The 23,334-nt window shown below is 59.3% G+C and overlaps 1 protein-coding gene across 1 annotated transcript; it reads left to right on the top strand.

Annotated features, from left to right (window-relative positions):
* Window positions 1-7,848: 7,848 nt before the first annotated feature.
* ANKRD24 (ankyrin repeat domain 24) lies at window positions 7,849-23,167 on the top strand. Its single transcript, XM_053898080.1, is given in 22 exon segments — window positions 7,849-7,979; window positions 8,809-8,895; window positions 9,001-9,131; window positions 9,208-9,296; window positions 10,229-10,293; window positions 10,824-10,881; window positions 12,432-12,502; window positions 12,691-12,797; window positions 12,977-13,164; window positions 13,643-13,671; window positions 14,289-14,369; window positions 14,499-14,606; window positions 15,577-15,621; window positions 15,716-15,814; window positions 16,750-16,822; window positions 17,012-17,130; window positions 17,306-18,124; window positions 18,126-18,821; window positions 20,773-20,940; window positions 22,294-22,419; window positions 22,601-22,666; window positions 22,803-23,167. Coding segments are annotated over 22 exon segments (3,342 nt in total). The 5' UTR covers window positions 7,849-7,940; the 3' UTR covers window positions 22,881-23,167.
* Window positions 23,168-23,334: the final 167 nt, after the last annotated feature.

Genomic DNA, 23,334 nt, shown 5'->3' on the forward strand with positions numbered 1-23,334 from the left:
GAGGCAGAAGAGAAAGGGTGGGGTGAGTACAGTGTGGGTAGGGTGATTGGTGGAGGGGTGGGGGAATGAATGGGTGGGCAGCAGATAATAGGGTGGGTAGGTGGAAAAGTGGATGGATGAATGCGGGGGGGGGGGGGGCGGTGGATGGATGGGTGAGTAGACAGATGGGAGGAGGGCTTCGAGAATTCACAGGCAGGATGGACGGGTGTGGGACATGCCTTCATAAAAATCCCACTCGGGGCGGCTGGGTGGTTCGGTTGGTTAAGCCTCCGACGACGCGTGACTTTGGCTCAGGTCATGACCCCGCAGTACACGGGATCAAGCCCCGCGTCGGGCTGCACGCTGGCCGCGCGGCACCTGCCTGGGATTCTCTCTCTCCCTCCCTCTCTCTCTCGAAATAAATAAACTTAAAAAAAGAAATCCCACTCAAAAGAGGAAGGAATCCCAAACAAGCCTTTGTGCCAAGAGGCCTCAGCTCTGGGCCTGGCCCCCAGGGGCCCCTCATTGTTCAGGAAGACGGTACCAGCCCAGACCACTTCCAGCCTACGAAGCCAGGGCTGGGGCACAGGAAGGGACCCAACTAGGGGTAGGGGAACCCAGTTGGGGGACTTAGAGTTCAGCCTGTGGACGACAGGCAAAGCTCATCAGAACACGGGATTTTGGAAATGGGCTGTGAAGGGTGAATAGGAGCTTACCAGAGACAATGGAGAAAAACGGGCACCCCGTGCAGGAATAACCACGCAGATGAGAGCTTGGAGACCGGAAAAGGCTTGAGCTGCTTCAGCAGGTGCGTTTCCTGCACACCTACTGTATGCTAAGGACGCCACTGAAAACTGACCACGAGTTGGTCAAGAGGGGATTGTGTCCGTCTTTTTAAGGGTGAGGAAAGTGAAACTCAGAGGGGACAAGAGACCTGCCAGAGGACACACAGCAGTCGGGATGGGGCGTCCTGTGTCCCTGTCCTGCTCTAGGGTCTGAGATGGCCCAGGGAAGAGGAAGCTGTCCTTCTGAGAAGGGGGAGGCAGGTGGCCCTCCTGCTCACGGGGTCCCTCATTCCCACCCCACTCTGGTGCTTTCCCAGGTGGCCTGGGCTGAGGAGAAACGCCAGACGCTGGCCATGAAGACCCTGCGGGCACGATTTAAGAAGACAGAGGTGAGTCTGAGGCCGCTGAGATGCTCGGTGCCCCCCATCTTCAGGCCCCTGTGCCCCGGGGCCTGGCCGAGGAGCCCCTGGGCCTTTGGAGCATTGTCCTCTGCCCCTCATCGCATCCTTTTGGCGGCTTCAGTAGGGACCAGGCCACCCCCCTCCCTGTTCGGACCCTCCTGTGGTTCCTCACCACCCACAGGTTCAAATCCCCCCCCTTTGGCTTCTGTCCCCTCTCCTCCCTTTCCTGTCTACTGCCCCCTGCTGTCCTCATGTCCCCACTGCTTCCTGTTCAGTTTCCAGCCCCTCCTGTTCCCTCCACCAGGAAGCCCTCTCCTGCATCGCTGCCTGTCCGACCCTCCACGGCCCCCACCCTGTTTGGCTTCAGTAACACTCTTCTTTGTCCCGAAGAATCTCCATTCTCCCAAGCTCCAGTGACCGCTTGCTTTTCTGAGGACTCACTTTCCTGGGGGACCCCCATCTCTTGCTTTTGAGGGGTTCGTTCAGCAAATGCTTGCAGGAGGCACTGTGGTGGGCGTTGAGGAAATCCCTGCCCCCGGTGGAGCGGACAGCTGAGTGGGGGGTGATGGGTACTAAACAGGATAAACAGCTGAAAAGGCATGTTTGTTGCCACAGAGACCAAGAAAAGGAAAGGGGACTGGAGCATCTAGGGCAGGGGAGATGGCTGCAGTTTGAAAGCAAGTTGTCAAGAAAGGCCTCAGCAAGGAGCTGATAATCGAGCAAAGATTAGAAGGGAAAGAGGGAGGGAATTACATGCGCATATTCCAAGAATTGCATCCCAGGCAGAGGAAGCAGGCAGTGCAAAGGCCCTGAGGTGGGCCGGAGCTGGCTCCCCATGCAGCCATTCCTTGGACTGTGAACTCCCCAGGAGAGATGCTCTGTCTTCAGTCGTACTCACTCCTCCCTGACACCCTCCCCCCAAGTCCAGGGCACAGACTGAGAGAATCTAGGGTTAGAACACCCTTTTGTGCCTGGCCTTGGTCACGCGTGACCTCACACTCGCCACAGGAAGAAACCAAAGTCTGGAGAGGTTAACTCGCCTCTCCCAGTCACAGGACAGAGACCCAGGTCAGCTGGCTCTGCTTGACTAGCTGGGTGACTGCGGGCCTGTCACCAGTCCCCTGTGGCCCCCTCAGTTTTCCCAACTGACGTTATTTATTTGTTAGTTATTAAGCTTAACGTCGCTTTTCTTTTCATTTATTTGAATTTAATTTTTAAAAGTTCAAATGTAACGTCAGTGAATTTGTTTTTATTTATTTCACCTAGCTTGGGTTTTATTCATCTTTTTTTTTTTTTTAACGTTTATTTATCTTTGAGAGAGAGAAGGACAGAGCGCGAGCAGGGGAGGGGCAGAGAGAGAGGGAGACACAGAGACAGGAATAAATGGCTCATTAGCCCCTATCAAAGGTGGCCCGGAGTCAGCCTGATTCATTGTGGAAGGATCCTAAAGTTCTTCATCCTGTTTGGAATCAGTTCCTAAGTTGGACTGTTCACACTTACCCCCCAAGAACTCCTGAGATGTTGTAGCCGGTGCGTATAATCGTTTAATTTCGAAAGGCAAATTATATCAAAATCAAATCCTTCAAAAACTTTGTGCAGTTTAAGACAAAAAGCAAACCCAGACTCCTAATTTGGGAAGTGGGTGTGTTGGGGTCTCACACAGGTATGGGGGTGAGTGGTGGAGGGCAGACAGGTGTTAGAAACCTCAGACCGGGTGTGTGGGGGGTGGGGGTGGTGTCTGGGAGGCAGGGAGGAGCCTGCGGAGAGAGGCGGGAGGGCGGCAGGGGGGGCGGAAGGGGGAGAAGCTTGTGCTCCATCCCCCCCACCGGGCATCTCGCTGTCCCTCCCTCCACCGGAGGCTCCAGTTTCTGGGCAGACAGCTGGAGTCAAGTTCAGCTTTTGTTCTGCCCGCTCCCCTGAGGGAAGAAAGCAAACACCCGTGACTTCGTGACTGCAGACGCACAGACACCCCCTCCCCCTCCGCACCCCACCCCCCTTGTCTCTCGGGGCTTTTCATTCCCAATTCTCAGGACACGGTCCAGCCACCACCCTCTTGCTCAGTCCTTCCCCACTCCTTTCTGCTGCTGCTGCTGCTTTTTTTTTTTTTTAATGCCTATTTTTGAGAGAGAGCGTGAGCGGAGGAGGGGCAGGGAGAGAGGGGGACAGAGGATCCCAAGCGGGCTGTGCCTGGGACAGCAGAGAGCCTGATGCAGGGCCCGAACTCAGGAACCGAACCGTGAGATCATCACCTGAGTGAAAGTCGGATGCTCGACTGACTGAGCCACCCAAGCACCCCGCCCCTTCTGCTTCTTTATTATTTTTTTAAATGTTTTTATTTATTTTTGAGACAGAATGAGACAGGGCATGAGCAGGGGAGGGGCAGAGAAAGAGGGAGACACAGAATCCGAAGCAGGCTCCGGGCTCCGAGCTGTCAGCACAGAGCCCCACGCGGGGCTCGAACTCACAGACTGTGAGATCCTGACCTGAGCTGAAGTTGGACGCCCAACCCACTGAGCCACCCAGGCGCCCCCCGCCCTTTCTGCTTCTTTAATACCAGCCTTTTCTCCAAGGCCCCAACACATCCTGATACCCGCTCTGAGCCTTCTTGGAACCCTTCCGGGCCTCAGTTTTTCTATCTGTAAGATGGGATTTAACTGGGAGCCGTGAGCCTAGTCCTGGGCTTCCCCCCCTGCCTCTCCCTTATTTTAAGTTTTAGAAAAATCCCACAAGCAAGAAGATCGGAGTTTTTAGAAACCCATAGATTCCCAGTTCCTCAAGGCTTCCTGGAAAGTCTGTCTCGCGTGTTCATTCCCCAGAGTCACTATTTCTTTAATTCCTTCAACAGACATTGATGGGGCACCTACTGTGCGCCAGGCCCTGTTGTAGTCACTGGAGATGAGGGCCAGCTTCACAGGACCTTCACTCAGAAGGGCCCCAGTTTGGTTTACTGCTCTCTTCTCGCCATCTTGAAACTCTCAATAATTTTTGAACAGGAGGCCCCCGCATTTTCATCTTGCACCAGGCCTTGCAAAATCTGTACCTGGTATCTATCAGCTGCGGATACAGTAGTGACTGAGGTGGACAAAGATCCCTGCCGGTGCGGAACTGACATCCTAGGGGGCGGGGTTAGACCAAAGGGAAACAATGTATTCGGAAGGTACCAGTGTGGCATCAGCTAGTAAGAACAGGGAGGAAAAAAAAAAAACCGGCTAATAAACCCTCTTCGGGCGCTGTCCAGTGCAGACGGTAGGAGAGGAACAGGCCTTGTAGACCGTCGGGGAGGGAAGGTGCTCCAGGCAGAAGGCACTGAGAGCGCCGAGGCCAGAACCAGAAAGGAGGCCACTGTGATGGGTCTGACCAGAGGAAATGGAGGGGAGATGGGCCCAGGAAGTTGCCAGGGGGTACTGTGTAGAGCAGGGGTGGGCAGATTCTCCCTGTGAAGGGCCAGGCCGTGATATTTTTGTCTTCAAGGGCCCTCAGACCTCAATTCTGCCAATGCAGCTTGAGAGCAGCCATTGGCTGCTCTGAATGGATGGGCCTGGCTCCGCCCCAAGAAAACTTTTATTTATGGACGCGCAATGTGAATTTCATGTCAATGTCACCTATCACGTCACGAGATATTACTCTCCTTTTGATCTTTTCTTCCCCCCAGCCACTTAGAAAGTGTAAAAACTATTCTTAGCTCTTGGGCCACAGGAAACTGGGGGAGGGGGGCTGGGATTTGGTCCCGGGGACCAGTTTCTGTAGAACCTCTTGGGCCCTGAGAGCAGTCTGGATTTTACGCCGAGTGAGGTTGTGGAGGCTTTTGAGCAGGAGGAAGATGGGAGCTGACTGGGGCTTTAGGAAGCTGGGAGACAAGGGCAGGGGCTAGGAGACCAGGTATCCCCAGATGGAGCCTCCAGTGACAGGGCTGGCCCACAGGCAAGATTGGGTACGTTGATCGAGTTTGCAGGGTTGGCTGGTGGGTTGGGTGCGAGAGACAGGAGCCCTCAACACCCACCCCTCCCCAACTGCTTATTACCAAACCCTCCATCTTCCTGCCCCACCTCTCCTTCCTCCTGCGCAAAGGTGTCTAAGAAGAATGCCAGACAGATCTTGCCTCCCGAGCCATGTCTGGGGACATCTGTGGTGGTCACATTGGGGGGTGCTCCTGGCTTCAAGTGGGTGGGGGCCGGGGATGCTGCTCAGCCCCCACGGCACCCATGCCAGTGCCCCAGGAGAGAACGATCTGGCCCTGAAACGTCCGCGGTGCCTGAGTGGAAGAACCCGGCTTTACGCCGCCTGTTGCATTAACCGTCCCATCTAGCGGTTGGGGAATTGAGACCCAGAGGAGGAGCGTGCCTAGGCCAAAGTCACAGTGTGCAGAACATGACCAAGCTGGACTCAAGCCCCCTCCTCCTGTCTGCAGTCACTGCTGTAAACTCAGGTCCCGGAAGGCCATCGCTATACTCACCCCTACTCTCCCCTCTCATCCCTGTGTCCTCCCCCCTCCCCACCTCTGCTGGCGCCTTTGTGAATTTGCAGCCACATCAACAGGGTGGGCCATTTGGCAACCTTTAGTTGCTCCCCTGATGTCCCACATTCCTGGTTTCCCCCTCCTCCCAGGGACACCCCTCTTCCTCTGCCCTACCCTTCAGTTATGACCCTCATCCAGCTGGTCCTGGATCAGGGCACAGGTAACCGGGCTGGTTGAGGCGAGCGATAACTTCACGATTCCTCCTGAACGTGATCTTGTCCTTGCCACCCCCTAACTCGGGGGGGATCCTGGCCGTCCTCTAAGTTTCAGCTCAGATGCCCTCTCTTCTAGGAAGCCCTCCCGGACTCCCCAGGGTCAGGAGTCCTCTCTGAGCTCCCAGCCGGCCTGGACTGCCCCCATCGCAGCCCCAATCACCCTGGTTCATCAATCCACGGGTGTACCTGTCTCCCCAGGGACCCCAGTGATAACAGCAGCATCTGTCTTGTCGCCACTGGGCGCCAGGCCCAGTGCAGCACCAGGCATCCCGGTAGGACAAGCAGAGTCAGTAAATGAAATTCACATGGCCCAGAGGGCCTTGTGAGTCATTCATTCGCTCAGCAAACGTTTATCAACTGTCCCACCCCACCCTGGGGTGCCAGGTCTGTGCCAGGGAGGCCTCAGCCTGGCCCTGCGGTCAGGGGGCTCCCAGTCTGAGAAAACAACCAGCGAACACAGACCCTACCAGCCCCTTGGGAGGAGCTGTGTCCACTCTGCTTTCCAGTGATTTAACTGACCACCTACTATGGCCTGTGTCCCAGGATTCAGCATTAGACATGCACTTGGGCGCAAGCACACCTTTGACGAACGAATCCGTGTTTATCGCGCGTACCGGGCACCAGTGAGGGCTTTGCACAGAGTACCTCATTAGTCCTCTCGCTAACACCGCGTGCAGTAGCTACTGTTTGTTTTGAACCCCATTTTCCAGATGAGGAAGGCGATGTCCAAGGCAGGTAAGTACCTTGACTGGGTCGCACAGGCGTTAAATGTGAGGGGCCTGGGTGCAGGGCCCTGGTTTCAAATTCAAGTTCGTCAGACTGCTGGGTCCCACGGGTGCAAGAGTGAATGAATGATGGCAAGGCAGCAGTGGGAAGCTGCGTCCGCCGCCGAGAGGGCTCAGGCCGGAGTCACCTGCGACCCGCAGCCAGCTCAGACGAGGCGGAGACGACGCAGGCGGATCCCTGGAGATCCAGTGGGAGCCCGCGGGGGCGAGGGAGGCGGGCCTCGTTCGCCGCATCCCCCTCGCGGCAGGAAAGTCAGGTAGTGCCCGGGCGGCACTGCGCCCCCAGAGCCTAGCCCCCCCCCCCCCAGCACGACCCGTACCGTGGGGGCGCGGCCTCCGGGAGGGGGCGGGGCGCGCGGGCACCCCGGACCCTGACTCCTCCAGGCCCCCTCCAGCCCCTCCCTCCGGGTCCTTCCTGCCCCGCCCCCGGCCTCCTCCAGCCCCTCCCTCCCGGTTCCTCCAGCCCCGCCCCGGCACGACCCCTACCGTGGAGGCGGGGTCTCCGGGAGAGGGCGGGGCGCACGGGCAGGGCGGTGGAGCTCGGGCACTCCGGACCCTCACCCCTCCAGCCCCGCCCCCAGACCCCCTCCAGCCCCGCCCTCCGTGCCCTTCCAGCCCCACCCCCGGGCCCCTTGAGCCCCTCCCCTCGGGTCCTTCCAGCCCCACCCCGAGCCCCCTCCAGCCCCGCCCTCCGGGTCCTTCCAGCCCCACCCCCGGGCCCCTTCAGCCCCTCCCTCCGGGTCCTTCCAGCCCCGCCCCCAGACCCCCTCCAGCCCCGCCCTCCGGGTCCTTCCAGCCCCACCCCCGGGCCCCTTCAGCCCCTCCCTCCGGAGGCCTCTACCCCTCCCTCCGGGTCCTTCCAGCCCTTCCCTCCCGGTTCCTCCAGCCTCTCCCCAGCACGATCCCTACCGTTGGGGGCGGGGGTCTCCGGGAGGGGGCGGGGCGCGCGGGCACTCCGGACCCTCACCCCTCCAAGCCCCGCCCAGGCCCCCTCCGGCCCCTCCCCTCCGACCCCCTCCAGCCCCTCCCCCCCCCTCCAGTCACCTCTGGCCCCTCCCTCCGCCCGACCCCCACGACGCCCCCTGCCCCGCCCCGGCCCCCTCCAGCCCTTCCCTCCGACCCCCTGTCCCTCTCTCCGGCCCCCTCCAGCCCCTCCCGCGGGCGTTCCTGCCCCTCCCTCCGGGCCCCCCTCCCAACCCCCCGCTCCGGCCCGGTGGCCTCCCGGAGCACCGAGCCGGGCACCTGGCGCCCTGGCCGCCATGAAGCAGCTGTGCGTGTGCGCCGCCGCCTCCTGCGCGGTAGGGCCAGGGGAGGGGGCGCGGGAGCGGGCGGGGCTCGGGCCCTAACTCTCCCCTCCCTGCCCGCCCCTCCCCGCCCCTGGCTGGGCCAGGACCGGACCCCCGCCCCCAGACCCGGGAAGGACCGGCAGTGAGGGGGGTGCGGGAGGAGGGGGGCAGAGGTCGAGAGATGGATATTTGGGGAGACATGGGGATGTTTGGGGAGGCAGCTTTGAGAACAGAAGGGGACACTGGAAAATGTAGAGGGCATTTGGAGGGACAGTTTCGGGGACCCGTTTTGGGTGAGTTCATTTGAGGGGATAATTTGGACTATGTTTTAAGGAACCATTTTCGGGAAAATATAGTGACATTTGGAGTATAATTTCAGAGAACATTCAAGGGATATTTTTGGAAGGACATTTTTAGGCCAGATGTTGGGGTCATTTGGGGGGATGATTTTGGAGAAACTTCGGAAATTAGGGGAAGACGTTTTGGAATGTGTTTCACGCTACGGTTGTTTAGAGCACGGATCTTGGGACATTTAGGGGACAATTGTGGCATTTCAGGGACCGTTTAAGAAGGATAGATGACAGATGGTTCTGGAAGACATTTAAAGGGACCCTTTTAGGGGTTCCCATGGGAAGATTTTGGAGGTGGGGTGATGTTTGGAAAGGTGGCTTTCACTAAAGGGCTGGCTGGGGACAATTTCTGGAAAGATGCCGGGGGGGGGGGGTATTTAATGGGACATTGATGGTAGTGGCTGTTGTGTGGACCTGGGAGCGGACGCTGGGGGATGTAGGCTTGGGGGACGCTGTCTCAGACCCCCGCCCAGGACTACCTCCCCCTGCAGCTGCGGCTCAGCCCCGCTGACCTTGGCTCCTGCCCGCCCTGTGGCCCCTGCCCCATCCCGAAGCCGGCCGCCAGAGGCAGGCGCCAGGCAAGTGCCCAAGGGCAGGCAGTGAAGCCTGGAGCCCCGGCCAGGGGGGAGCAGGGAGGGGGCCGCGATCGCCCGGCCCCACTCTCCTCTGGGTGTGCCCTGTAGAGCCAGGAGTGGGGCAAAAGCGACGAGCGACTGCTGCAGGCAGTGGAGAACGACGATGCTGCACGGGTGGCCGCCCTCATCACCCGCAAGGGGCTGGTGCCCACGAAGCTGGACCCCGAGGGCAAGTCCGCGTGAGTGCCCGCACCCTGGGGGTGGAGGGATGCGGGGCGGCCATCCTGCAGCTGACCCCTGGCCTCCGACCTCCAGATTCCACCTGGCTGCCATGCGGGGAGCAGCCAGCTGCCTAGAGGTGATGCTGGCACAGGGCTCCAACGTCATGAGCACCGATGGGGCAGGTACTGCCTGCTGGGCCCCGGGGGAGGGATGAGGAGCTCAGACCGGGGGCTCAGCCCGCAGGTCCACTCAGGTCCCGCTCCCTGGCTTCAGCGACCTGCTGAAAAAGCGGGGGTTCCGTTCAGTGCCCCCCACCCCGGGAGGCACAGGGACTTGTCAGGCTGCAGTGAACAAGAAAAAAGACTGTATGTAGCTGGCAGCAATCAAGGTGAGTCGACAGCCCGTGGGCGGGAAGTGGCCAGGACTCAGATAGTGGTTAAGGCAGAGGAATTAGCTGGAACAGAGGATTCCCTGAGCTTGCGAAGTACCTGGGGACGGGCGAATAACAAGTAGAATTTGGGGGGAAGGGGGAGGTAGTATCTGACGTATGGGGAGTAGCTGGGGTTTAGGGGTAGCTGGGAGGAGCTGGAACCAAAGGAGAGTCTGGGTGTATGACTTAGCGAGGGCTCTGAGGGAGTGTCTGATACAGAAGGCGTGGCCAAAGGGAGTGGCTGGGGCTCTGGAAGTAACTAGGGGGGGAGCATAGCCCTGGCTGAAACTTCGGGACATCGTAGGAGGCACAGGCCGCCCGTGGCATAGCAAGGGTTTGTGGATTAGCGGGAGCATACGCAACAGCGGGATTCCGAGGGACAGGGCTGGAGCTGCATGTTGTCCGGCACGGAGGGTGGCTGGGGACGTGGACCGTGGCTGGGGCAATAGGGCCTGAGAAGCGGGGGGCTGTGGAGTATAGTCGAGATGGGAATGTCTGGGACACAGACTAGCTGGCGCCTGGAGAGTGTCCAGCTGCGGGGAGTAGCACGGTTTGGAGAAGTACCTGGGGTTTGGGGCGTCCACGGGACACAGAAAGTCCTCGCAGATAGTTGACACAGATTTGGGGAGCAGCCAGAAGCTCCTTGAGTATGTGGAACCCTAGCGAACCCCCCCTGCCTTTCAGGTTACAATGCCCTCCACCTGGCGGCCAAGTATGGGCACCCACAGTGCTTGGAGCAGCTGTTACAGGTCATTTACCCCCTCGTGTCAGATACTCCCCTAACGGAGATACTCCCTTCCCCTGGCTACCCCTGACTTCTAGCAGTTCCCTGAACCGCGCCCCCCCCCCCACCAGCTGCTCCCTGAACCCTGGGTGTGTCTTAGCCTCCTTTGCTCCTGAGCCCCAGCTACTCCCTGGACAACCAGATACTCCCTGAGTGTCCAGATACTTCACACACCCGAGATATGCTCCCAACACCAGGTATCTCCTGAGCCCCAGCTTCTCCTCAAACCCTAGGTGGTGGCTACAGCCACTCTCCGAGCTCTCGTCAAGCCCCCAAGCCCCCAGCTGCTCCTGAACTCCCAATGAGTCCCTCTGTCACCAATTTGCATGAAAAAGCGAAGAGAGTCACTTGGGAGTCTATGAGGAGGTGGGCTCCGTGGAGCGGGCACGGGGGAGGGAAGAGATAGGTCGGGAGCCTGAAATACAGCAGAGCCCAAGAAGGGGCAGGTCCCAGTTCCTGGAGAGCCTCCAACGACCCACACCCCTCCCTCCCCAGGCGTCCTGCGTGGTGGATATCGTGGACAGCAGTGGATGGACAGCCCTCCATCATGCAGGTGGGTGCAGCCCAGCTCCGCCCTGCCCACCATGACCCAGAGGGTGCTGGGCTGGGGATGATTCTACTCCGGGTCCTGGGGGACTGGCCGTGAGCGTTCTGCCTCCTTCCTCCTTTTTCCTCACCGAGTCCCTGCTGTGCGCGAGTCCCCGGGCTCAGCATTAATCCTCAGGAACACTTTGAGCCCCAGTCACCCCATCATCGGACAGGCAAGGTGGTTGAGGCTCAGCCACGAGAAAGCGGGGGAGGCTCAGCCACGAGAAAACGGGGAAGACTCAGGCCGTCTGACCCCCAAGCACCAGGCCTGGGCGAGAACGATGGTGGTGGTAAGGACAGTGACCAGAATGTACTTTCCTAGGGAGTCTCAGGAAGGGCAAAGATCCAAGCATCCTTCATAGTCCTTGAATCCAAACTCCTTCCTGAGGGAGGCCAAGGGACCCGCCCGCTTGAACCAGAACCCGACCCGGCATCTGTCCACCATGCCCATGAGATCAGGGAATGACTTTCGCTCATGACTCAAGAAATGCCTGACCTTTTGGAAACACAGAATAAGCTGGGATTTGCTTTGGGGGTTTTAATCGTGGGTTGAAACTTCCGGGCAGTTGGCGTGTGCTGCCACCTAGTGGTCACACTGTGGAAGCTCAGCCGGTTATTTCATTCAATAAATATTTAAGTTCCTGCGATGTGTCAGGCTCTGTTCTAAGCACTGGGATTGCAGCAGAAAACCAAATGCCGTCCCCCCTCGAGCACACAGCAGATAATCAGATAGGTCTTCTTGACATTTTTTTTTTTTTTGAGAGAGAGAGAAGGTGGGGGAAGGACAGAGAGAGAGAGAGGGAGAGAGGGAATCCCAAGCAGGCTCTCCGCTGTCAGCACAGAGCCCCACGCGGGGCTCGAACTCACGAACTGTGAGATCATGACCCGAGCCTTGACCGACTGAGCCCCCCAGGCGCCCCTCTTGTTGACATTTCTAGTGATGGCATGAAACCCTTCCTCCTTTGCGGCTCTGGACCCACAGTCCCCCCCTTCCTTGACCTTACAAGGCTGTTTCTCGCTTCACGGCTCCTAAGAAACCTCTACCCTCTTCCTTTTCACCTTCGAGACTCAGAACTCAGGTCAAACCCCATGAAGCCTGCCCAGGCTCAGCTGACGTCTGATCCCTCCAGTGAACATTACCAGTCTCTGTATGAGGCTTGGCCCATGGTAGGCACGTACTGCAGGCTAAAGCGAAGAGAGGAAATGCATAAAAATTAGCCCAAACTTCCACCTTAAAAGAGAGCCATGATGGGAGGTGGCAGGAACTCGGGGCAGGGAATTAGCAGACCTGATCCTAGCTCTGTCTCTTACCCTACCGGCTGACCGTGCACCTGGGTGGGCCTCAGTTTCCTCATCTGTAAAATAGGGAGGCGTACCTTTGCTATTGCCCTCCCAGGGAAGGTAGGAACTTCTGTCACAAAATAAGGGATAAGAATCACACCAGGCGGAAGGCCCGCCCCCCCCCCCAAAAAAAATGTCTAAACCTTGCCCTACCTACCCTCCCTCTTTTTCCAGCGGCTGGCGGTTGCATTTCCTGCTCAGAAATCCTTTGCTCTTTCAAGGCACATCTGAGTCCCCGAGATCGGGTGAGCCTCCGGGAACTTTTTGGGAACCGTACTTGAGGTACGCTGTCACCAAGTGGCAGCATCCCAGGCGCCCGTTAAAAAGCGTCAAAAGGGTCTGGAGTGAAGTTCAGGGGCAGTCGTATGGGCTTCCCTACCTCCCAAGGTCGGCCTCTCACATTTTGTCTCGTCCTTCCCCTGATTCCCACCAGTCAGGTACAACGCCCCTTATCATAGCCGCTCAGATGTGCCACACAGATCTGTGCCGCCTCCTCCTGCAGCAGGGGGCTGCCGCAAATGACCAGGATCTGCAGGGCAGGTGAGTATCTCCCATCCCAGTTGGTCCCTTGTATGCCGTGTGACCTTGGGCAAGTCTCTTAGCCTCTGTGGGTGGGGGATCTAGTTGCCTCTTCCCCTCCCCCACGCAGCCTGGGTATGGAGGAGGGCCTGGGGGTTTGAGAATGCCCTCGCTTCCTCAGCAGCCCCCTCTCCTGGCAGGACAGCCCTGATGCTGGCCTGTGAGGGGGCCAGCCCCGAAACAGTGGAGGTGCTGCTTCAGGGCGGGGCCCAGCCGGGCATCACCGACGCCCTGGGCCAGGATGCTGCCCACTACGGCGCCCTGGCGGGAGACAAACTCATCCTGCACCTCCTGCAGGAGGCAGCTCAGCGCCCCTCACCACCCAGTGGTATGCACCCCCACCCCCCCCCTCCCCAGGCGCCGGCCAAAGCGAATCTCCTTCCCTTTCTCCGCTGGAGACAGTTTCAAGGTATCCCTCTTTACTGCATCGTAGAAGCATGCCTCCGCCGATGCTGCTCAGAACAGTTTCGAGGGTCCCCGGAGCTTTTAGAATAATCTGGGGGGTCCACTCTGCTTTCCTGGGTCATCCTTATGCTCGGATATTTGCCTTTCCTAAGAATTGGCACCCCGTGCCTGCCCCATCCTGGAGGTGCCCCTGTCCTCCCCTTTTGAGAGTTTCAAGGTCCCTCCTATCAGCAGCTGCAAACGTAGTCGAGTCCTACTTTAAAAGTCCTGACTCTTGGGGAATTGGGAGCCCACCCCTGCCATAAGTCCCTTGGGCTCACTAGTGCCCTTCCTAGGGCTGGGAAGAGAGTCCCTAAAACGGAGTGCCTGACCCTGCTTCCCTCTCTTCCCTGCCCTCCTAGAGGATGACTCAGGCGAGGCATCGTCTCAGGTATGGATCCCTAAGCAGTGAATGAGTCGTCCCCCTGCACACGCTACCTTCCCCCTGGTCCCAAGCTTTATGGGGAGAGAAGAGGTGGACTTCTGTCCCAGGGTTGTGACCTAGGAAGATCTGTTTGGGATGAATGCTTCCTTCAGGGTATGCTGTTACCAAGTGATAGCAGCATCTACAGCATAACTCTCAGAAGTGGGTGAGAACACTGGGGGGGGGGACGGGGCCAAATCATGGGGCTGGGGCGGCGTGGTAGAGGGAACCGAGTTTGGTGAAGTCAGGGAAGGAGGCAAGTCCGGCCTCTTTCTCTCTCCCAGCCGTGTATCATCTCAGCTTCACGGGGAAAGGGAACTCGTAGACAATTTGGTCTGGTACCAAGTACCGAGGCACAATGAGACACTGGGGGTAAAGCATAAGATCTGGAACGTTCCGGAGATGTGGCCCCTTTTATGCTGGGATAAGTGAGGACCGGGGAGAGGCAGGGTCTTGCTCGGGCTCACACGGGAAGTGAGGGCAAGGGCTGAGGTTGATGGCGGATAGCGGGGCCCTGCTGGCCCGGTGTCTTTGGGTGAGAGGCTGGCAGGTTCCCCACGGGCTTCCTCCACCCCTTCCCCCAGAACTCTGTGTGCAGCCACGAAAAGCGAGGGGCCCCCAAGAAGCGGAAAGCGCCTCAGCCCCCTGCCAGCATCCCCATGCCGGTGAGAGGTGTCCCGGCTGTGGGGGCGGAACAGGGGCGGGCGGGGGGGACAAGGTCTGGCTCAGATATGGGAGGGGACAGCCCTTGGGCCTCATGTGAAGATGGCGGGTCCCCGGGTTGGGGGGAACAGGATGATCGCGATGCCTACGAGGAGATCGTGCGGCTGCGCCAGGAGAGGGGCCGCCTGCTGCAGAAGATTCGGGGCCTGGAACAGCACCAGGAACGGAGGAAACAGGAGGTGAGGGGCCCCAGAGACACAGGCCTGGGGCTCAGCCTGGGGCGGAGTGCAGTTTTGTGGGGAAGACTCCCCCTCTCTCTCCTAGCTCCCTCCTCCCTCCCTCCCCCCTCCCTCACTCTGCTCCAGCCACACGGGCTCCTTTTGGCTCCTCCAACACGCCTGGCCTGGTCTTGCCCTAGGACCTTTGCACGTGCTGAGCCCTCTGCTTGGAACACGCTTCCTCCAGATGTTCCTGTGGCTTCCTTCCTCTTTTCCTTTGGGTCTTTGCTCAGAAACCGCTTCCCAAAGACACCTTCCCTGTCCACCTTATATAAAACTGTGACACCCCAGATTTACTTCCCAGTTCCCTTCATTTTTTCTTTCTTTCTTTCTTTTTTTAATGTTTATTTATTTATTTTGAAAAACAGAGTGAGAGCGGGCATGTGTGAGTGAGGGAGGAAGGGAGAGAGAGAGAGAGGGAGAGAGAATCCCAAGCAGGCTCCTCACTGTCAGTACAGAGCCCGATGTGGGGCTCAATCCCACAAACCACGAGATCATGACCTGAGCCGAAACCAAGAGTCGGACGCTCAAGTGACTGAGCCCCCCCAGGCGCCCTGAGTTTCCTTTATTTCTATTCAAAGCGCTTACTGCTATTGGACATGACGTACATTTTATTCATGGTCACCCATTTGACTATAAGCCTGTGGGCAGAGCCATGGTTGACCGGGATGGGCTCACAGAAGATGCTTGATGAATATTTATTGGATGAGCGAATATTTGAGTGAGGCAGTGAATGAATGAGCGGCCCCAAACAGGGTCTGACGCTGAATAAGTACTTCGTGATGAGTCAGGGGGCAGAGCAGTGCCGGGTGCGCAGGAGGTGACACAACAGACGTCTGTGGTCGGTCGGGATGGAGGGCTACTAAGCAGAGGCGGGGAGGGGAGGTCCTTCTACCCGGATTCAAGCCCCGTCCCCTCTTCTTCCCGTCAGCTGCCAGAGACAGAGGCCAGCTCCCTACACAGCCTGGAGAGACAGGTAGGTGGGAGCCGTGGGGAGAGCCAGCCCCGCCAGCCGCCCCCTAGCGTCTCCTCCTGGAGGCTGGCCGAGCCCCCCACTGCCCTCCTTCCAGGTACAAGAGCTGCAGCAGCTGCTGGCCGAGAAGCAGGAAGAGAAGGAGAGCCTGGGACGCGAGGTCGAGAGTTTGCAGAGCAGGCTGTCCCTGCTGGAGGTGGGCGGGGCCTCTCCCCTGCCGGAGGTGGGCGGGGCCTCTCCTGCTGCGGCTACAGGACAACCACACCAATACATATACGGTCTCTCACGCGCACAGCCACACTCCCAACACTCAAACGCGGCGCAAACGTGCCATCACAGGCAACACGCCCACAGACACACGGTCCGGACACAAAACGGACACGTCTCAAAACGCGTAGTCTGTACGCACAGAGATGAATGACCACGGTCATCCGCGCGTGGCCCTGCCCGTAAAGCTGGCAACCACAGCAAAAGTCTGTGAATGCATAATCACACACGCACCCTGGATACACTCAACGTGTGCCCAACAGACGCTTCTCATCCAATCACACGCGGACGACAGGGCCACAGATCCGTGTACATGCACGTGTATTCTCCAAAATACGTCCGTTCGCAAACATAGGTACATACACAAGCATGCCCGCGCACACGGACACACACACGTTGAAACACTCACAGACACGCCAGACTAAAACACAAGCACAAAATCACACGTATCCCAGGAGCTCACACGGGAGAAGCGGGGGGGGGGGGGGGCACGCCACACGCACGTGCTCACCACAAACCCACAAACCCTGAGCCACCTGATCCGGGACTCGCGCAGACACGTGACCCCAGCGTGGACTCGCAGACCCTGTGAGGACACAGCCCACACACCCAGGCCGCACATATGACTCCAGTCAGTGGGCTGTGGTCACGTGTTTGGGCAGCGGCGGGGCTGATCGCCGCTCCTCCCCGGGGGGCCCAGCGTAGCCCCACGGCACACAGTAGGCACTGAGTAAACTCCATGGGCCAAACAGATCCCGTCTGATGCCCGGGGGGCAGTGTGGGAGATGTGCACACCCCTGTCCACTCTGAATTTGGGGAGGGGAGGGGGACAGGACCCGAGCTGGACCCCGTCCCTCCCCCCAGAATGAGCGGGAGAACACGAGCTATGACGTGGCCACCCTGCAGGATGAGGAGGGTGAACTGTCTGACTTTCCAGGTGAGCCCCACCCCGTCCTCCCTCCCTGCCCACCTTGTCCCTGGGGTCCCCGGGAAACGGGGCCTTGACCCACAGGCACGGAGAGAGTGTGAAGCTGGGAGGGAGGTCGGCCCTCCTCCACTGCTCCAGACCCCCAGCTCCCGTCCCCGTGGCCCAGGACCCTTGGGGCTGACTCTGTGCGCCCACCAGGGGCCGAGGCTCTGCTCTCCAAACGGCTAAGCCCCTCGGCCCAGGAGCTCTTGGCCTCGCTGCGGGAGCAAGTGGCCGCACTCACCAGAGAAAACCAGGAGCTGATGGAGAAGGTCCAGGTGGGGAAACTGCGGCACCGGAGGGTGGGGTGGGGACAGATCTGAGGACCCCAGGGATCGTCCCCGGGGGGAGGCGTGGGCACGTGGTGAGTCTGAGGGCAGGGAAGGTGGCGGCAAGGCCGCTTGTGCCCCCGTGGGCCCAAGCTCCCACCGGCTCCCTGCTACCACCTCCCAGATCCTGGAGAGCTTTGAGAAGGATGAGATGGAAGTAAACGGGTCAGCCGAGGTCATCCCCCTGGCCCTCTATGACTCTCTCCGGGCTGAGTTTGACCAGCTCCGCAGGCGGCACGCCGACGCCCTGCGGGCACTGGAGCGACAGGAAGCACAGCGCGGCCCTGGAGAAGAGGAGGCGGCCCCTGGGGAGGGCAAGGGCACGGGAGTCAAGACCACCAGGGACGACGGGCCAATGGAAATGGAGCTTAATGGCACCACGGCTCCGGGAACCAAAGTTAACGGAGGTGAGGCCACAGACGACGGGGCTGCAGGAGATGAAACCGTGGAAGCGGCATCCACGGGGGCCGAGGCCACGGAAACAAAACCCACAGACGCCGAGGCCACGGAAACAAAACCCACAGACACCGAGGCCACGGAAACAAAACCCACGGGGGGCGAGGCTGCAGAAACAGAGGCTCCAGAAGAGGGAGGAAACCCAGAAGCCGAGGCCACAAAGCCAAAAGCCGAGGAAGCAGAGATGAAGGCCGACGGAGTGGGTGAGGTGGAGGCGGAGCTTCCGGGCACAGAGACCACCCACGTGGAGGCCACAGCCCCGAGGGGCCCCCTGGGCGCCGTCCTGCACCCTGGTGCTGCGGAGGCCTCAGAACAGCTGCAAGCGGAGCTGGAGACCAGGATCCGTGGCTTGGAGGAGGCCCTCCGGCAACGGGAGCGGGAGGCGGCCGCCGAGCTGGAGGCGGCCCACGGCAAGCGCCAGGCGGCGGAGGCCGAGGCTGGACGGCTCCGGGAGCGGATGCGCGAGGCTGAGGGTGGCGGAGCCTCGTGGGGGGGGCAGCGGCGGCGGCGGCGGCGGCGGCGGCGGGGACGCGGTGCAGCTGCGAGCCGCCCTGGAGCAGGCCCGCGAGGACCTCCGAGTCCGGGACTCCCGGCTCAAGGAGCTGGAGGCGACCTCGGCCCGGCTGGACGAGGCCCGCGCTGGCCGCCTGCTGGCCGAGGAGGAGGCCAGGGGCCTGCGGGCAGAGCTGGCCCGGCGGGAGGAGGTGCGGCTGGAGCAGAGCCGGGAGCTGCAGGTGCTCCGCGAGCAGCTGGCCACCGCCGCGGCCGCCGGGGAACAGCAGCGGGCGGTGGCCGCCGAGCTGGGCCGCGCGCGGGATGCGGCCGAGGCCCGGGCGGCCGAGCTGGCGGCAGCCTGCGAGGAGGCCCGGCGGGGCCTGGCGGAGCTGCGGGAGGCCTCCGAGGCCCTGCGTCAGTCGGCCGTGCCGGCCTCCGAGCACCACCGGCTGCAGGAGGAGGCCCTGGAGCTGCGGGGCCGGGCGGCCGGCCTGGAGCAGGAGGTGGTGGCCACCGGCAAGGAGGCCGCCCGGCTGCGCGCCGAGCTGGAGCGGGAGCGCGCGGGGAGCGTGGCCCGCCTGGAGCACGAGCGCGTGGTGGGCGCCTTGCAGGCCGACGTGGCCCGGCTGGAGGGGCAGCTGGAGGAGCTGGCGCGACGGCACGAGAAAACCAGCGCTGAGGTGTTCCAGGTGAGCGCGGCCGCCGCACCCCCACCCCCCTGGCCTTGGCAGTCTGACCTGCGGCCGCGGGGCGTGGCCACCCCATTGCTTTCGATCCTATAGACCCTTGACCCTCGGCGGAGTTTCCAGGTGGATGGCCGACCCTGCAGCCGTTCGGATCTCTTGGGTGGTTCCGTTTGTGTGTCTTTTTAAAAACCTTTGGGCCATTTTGACCCCATCATTTGTCTTTTTTTTTTTTTTTTTTGTTTATTTCCTTTTGTTTTTAAAATTAAAAAAAAAAAGTTTACTTACGTTTGAGAGAGAGACAGAGTGCAAGCAGGGGAGGGGCAGAGAGAGAGGGGGACAGAGGATCTGAAGCAGGCTCTGTGCCGACAGCAAACAGCTCAGTGCAGGACTCGGTCCCACAAACTAGGAGATCATGACCTGAGCCAAAGTCGGGTGCTTAACCGGCTGAGCCGCCAGCCCCATCATTTTTCGAAAGGTTAGGGCTCTCTGTGGTTTGTGTATGAAACCTCCGTGCACCCAAGGTCACAGTGTCTCTCAGAAACGTTGTTGCTTTAATTCCAGTCACATTTACCCTTCATCTTTGAACGGTGTGTATGGTGTGAGGCAGGGATTGGGGCCCACTCGTTGTTTTGTAACCACTGACGGTTTTACCTGACATCCATCTTCCCCGCTGGTTCAAAACATCCTGTGGTTCCTGGCGGGCTGTTTAGAGCTTGTCGTTTTATGATCGTTCTCAATGCTTAAGCCCGAAAGTAGGAGGATGTTACACCCAGAGGCTTTTTTTCACTTCATTTATTTATTTTGCGAGAGGCAAAGAGAGAGTGACTGGGAGAGGGGCAGAGAAAGGGAAAGCAGGAATCTCAAGCTGTCAGCACAAAGCCCAAGGTGGGGTTCAAACTCACAAACCACGAGATCATGACGAGCCAAGATCAAGAATCAGAAGCTTAACTGATTGAGCCACCCAGGCACCCCTGCCCAAAGATTTTTTTCATCTAATATTTTGAGCCCAGTAGATTTTGGTGCTGAGTTATTGTTGCTTTTCTTTCTTTTTTTTTTTTTAATTTTTTTTTTTTAACATTTATTTATTTTTGGGACAGAGAGAGACAGAGCATGAACGGGGGAGGGGCAGAGAGAGAGGGAGACACAGAATCGGAAGCAGGCTCCAGGCTCTGAGCCATCAGCCCGGAGCCTGACGCGGGGCTCGAACTCACGGACCGTGAGATCGTGACCTGAGCCGAAGTTGGTCACTTAACCGACTGAGCCACCCAGACACCTCTGATTTTTCTCTCTTAATTGTTAAAGTGTAGCCAGTCTGTACTGAGTAGAACCTCTACCTATTATCCTTGTTCCCCTGGAGCCAATATTTCTATAAAGGCCAAAGTTCTCCCAGCCTCCAGCCCACGACCAATTTTTGTGAAGCTGACATTGCTCTGATCTTGGTATTTTTGTGAAAATGCAGTCATCGTTTGGATGTTGGTTTGCTTTTCGTCCAAAGCCTTCTGGTTTTCTTTCCTGTTGTAAGAAATCTATAAACCTTCACGACACGGAACGAGAAAGGAGCATCAGTAATGACGACAGCACAACAACTCAAATATAGCACTTTCTGTGTGCCAGGTGCTATTCTAAGCAGATCTCCTGTATTTGTTCATTTTATCCCCGTTATCACTCTGTGAAGTGGGGGCTGTTATTACCCGTATTTTACATATGAGGAAACTGAGACACAAAGAAGTTAAGTCAGTTGTCTAAGGCCACACAGCTAGCAGGTCAGAAGTCTCTGGCAGAGTCAGAAAGTTCATGGTGCCCAGGAAGAACCCCAAACTGCCCTGAGTCAAAGTCCTCAAGGTCAAAACGGGCTTGACTGTCCTCAGGCCAGAATAGAAGCATCAGAAGACTCTGGGTTCCAGGCATCTGGGATCCACATGTCCTTGCGGTCACACATGGGCTTGGGCTGCAGGTCCAGAGGGAGGCGTTATTCATGAAGAGTGAACGTCACGCGGCCGAGGCCCAGCTGGCCACGGCAGAGCAGCAGCTGCGGGGGCTCCGCACCGAGGCCGAGCGGGCACGCCAGGCCCAGAGCCGTGCCCAGGAGGCCCTGGATATGGCCAAGGAAAAGGACAAGAAGGTGCGTCCCCTTCTCCTGTGCTCACTTGAGGGGTTCCCACTCAACAGAGGTTGGGGGAAATCCAAGAATGTCCCAGATGAAAGAGTCTTGGGAGGTCATCCCATTTTCCAGATGGGAGACGGAGGCACAGAGAAGGGAGGGCACAACTCAGACACACGGGCTACTGTTGTAACTATGAATTATAACTACAGTAACGTTTATTGAGCACTTACTGCATGCTGGGCCCCTGCCATGCCTTTGACATGGACTACGCATTTAATCCTCATATCAGCTTCCCATAAGATTGGTGCTTTTACTGTCCCCATTTGCGGAAATGAGGCACAGAGAGGTGATGCCACTTGCCCGAGGTCACACAGCCATGCAGTGGTTCGGGCAGCGTTTGAACCCAGGTTCCCAAGTTCTGGTCTTGGGACCAGATGTTCTGGTCCCGGGACCAGAACAGTGATGGCTAACAGCAGCCTGTGGCCATTGGGTGGAGCGGTTTTCACACCCTATCGCTTTTCCTTCCCTTCTAATCCCGAAAGCCAGAAGGCATCCTTATTCCTGTTTTCTAGATGAGCAGGCCGAAGGTCTGAGAGGCAAAGTGAGCGGCTCAAAGTCTCACATCGTGTCACTGGACAGCGGATGTGACTCCCAGAGCCCCAGGTGCATTGGCACCGGGTCACCCAGCCCTAGCTCACTGTGTGACCTTGAACAAGTCAGTCGACCTCTCTGAGCCCAATACCGCCTCTTGCAAAATGAAAATAAAATTGTGGTAGAGATTATGGTGGATCTGTTGCAGGGTCTGTCCCTCTCCGCACTGGTGACACTCGGGACGGGTCACCGGGGAGCCGTCCTGGGTGCCGTGGGGGCTGAGCAGCATCCCTGGCTTCCATCCCCTCCATGCCAGAAGCACCCCTGGTGTGACAACCACAGATGTCCCCAGACATCTCCTGGAGTCCCCTGGGGGCAGAATGGCCCCCTGGTTGAGAACCTCTGATCCACAGTAGAATAGTACAGCTCTGCATTTATTGAGCACCTATTGTCTGCCACGCAGAGTTTAGACTTAACCTCTGTTCAGAATCACAGTGACCCTCCAAGGTGAGAATTGTGTTTCCCCTTACATTACAGAGCAGGAAACTGAGGCTCGGAGGGGTTGAGTCATCTTCCCGAGATCTCCTGCAAGAAGGGGATAGGGAGGGGACCCAAACCCAGGGCTGCCTGGCCCAGCGCCCCCCCCCCCCCCCCCCCACCGAGGCCAGGCTGCTTTTGGCCGCCCTGGAGAGGTCCAAAGCCCTCACCCCCCACGCCCGCCCAGGCTCAGGGTGCCTTGATGCCCCCTCATGCCCCGCCCCCCCCCCCCCCCGCCCCCAGATTACAGAGCTGTCCAAGGAAGTCTTCAGTCTCAAGGAGGCACTGAAGGACCAGCCGGCCGCCCCAGGCCTCTCGGAGGTGGAGGCCCTCCGTGGCCAGGTTAAGGCTCTGCAGGAGCAGCTGGAGGTGAGGGCACAGGGCAGGGATCCCCGGAGAGGGACGGGCCGGCGGCCATGGGAGGAAAATTATTCAGCATTTTAGCAGCTGTCACCCTGGTGCGGGGGCTCTGGGTCTCCAGGGCGCGGTGGGGCGTGTTCTTGGGGAGGGTGGGTCCCGCTTTCTGAGCCCCCCTCCCCCATACCCACAGCAGGCTGCCAGGGACCACAGCGCAGTGGTGGCCTTGTATAGGAGCCACCTCCTGCATGCCATTCAGGTGAGTCCCGCCTCCAGGGGGAGGCTGGTGGGGGGAGAGCTTCCGGGCCTCCAGGGGTGGGGAGGGAGGGAATGGGAAGACGGGGAGTGCCCAGGCTCTCTCTCCGCCCCCTCCCCACCCCGCCCCCCACCCCCAGGGTCAGATGGACGAAGATGTGCAGCAGATTCTGAGCCAGATCCTACAGATGCAGAGGCTTCAGGCTCAGGGCCGCTGAGCATCAGAACACTGGCCTTCCGCCCGCCAGGCCCCGCGCAGGGGTGTCCGGGCTCCCGCGCTGGCCTCCCAAACTCGCAGACCAGCCTGGGCCTTCCCGACCGCCCCTGGCTGTGTCCACTGCCCCACTGGCCCCCCTGCACACACTGGCCAGTGTCAAGGCCGGCCCTGACCGTCCCCCGCCCCCACCGGAGAATCTGTGGTCCCCTCTCCCGCGTCCTGTCTGTCCTGTCTGTCCCGTAGCCAGGCAGCACCCCGGACCCCAGAAATAAAAGCTCTTGGAGCCAAGGATGAAAGTGTGTGGCCTGATCGCTGCCCCCCTCAGGGAGGGGAGGGTGGCCACGAGCAGGGATGAGGAGGTGAGGTGCTCACCCCCCCCCCCCGCGCCAACCACATGGTCCCCGGAAGGAATGCTGTGTTCGTGGTGTCGAAGCTCATGAGGAACAAACCACCCA

This window comes from Panthera pardus, unplaced genomic scaffold (assembly GCF_024362965.1).
Source record: "Panthera pardus isolate Hobbes unplaced genomic scaffold, ASM2436296v1 HiC_scaffold_8, whole genome shotgun sequence".
Classification (NCBI taxonomy): domain Eukaryota; kingdom Metazoa; phylum Chordata; class Mammalia; order Carnivora; family Felidae; genus Panthera; species Panthera pardus.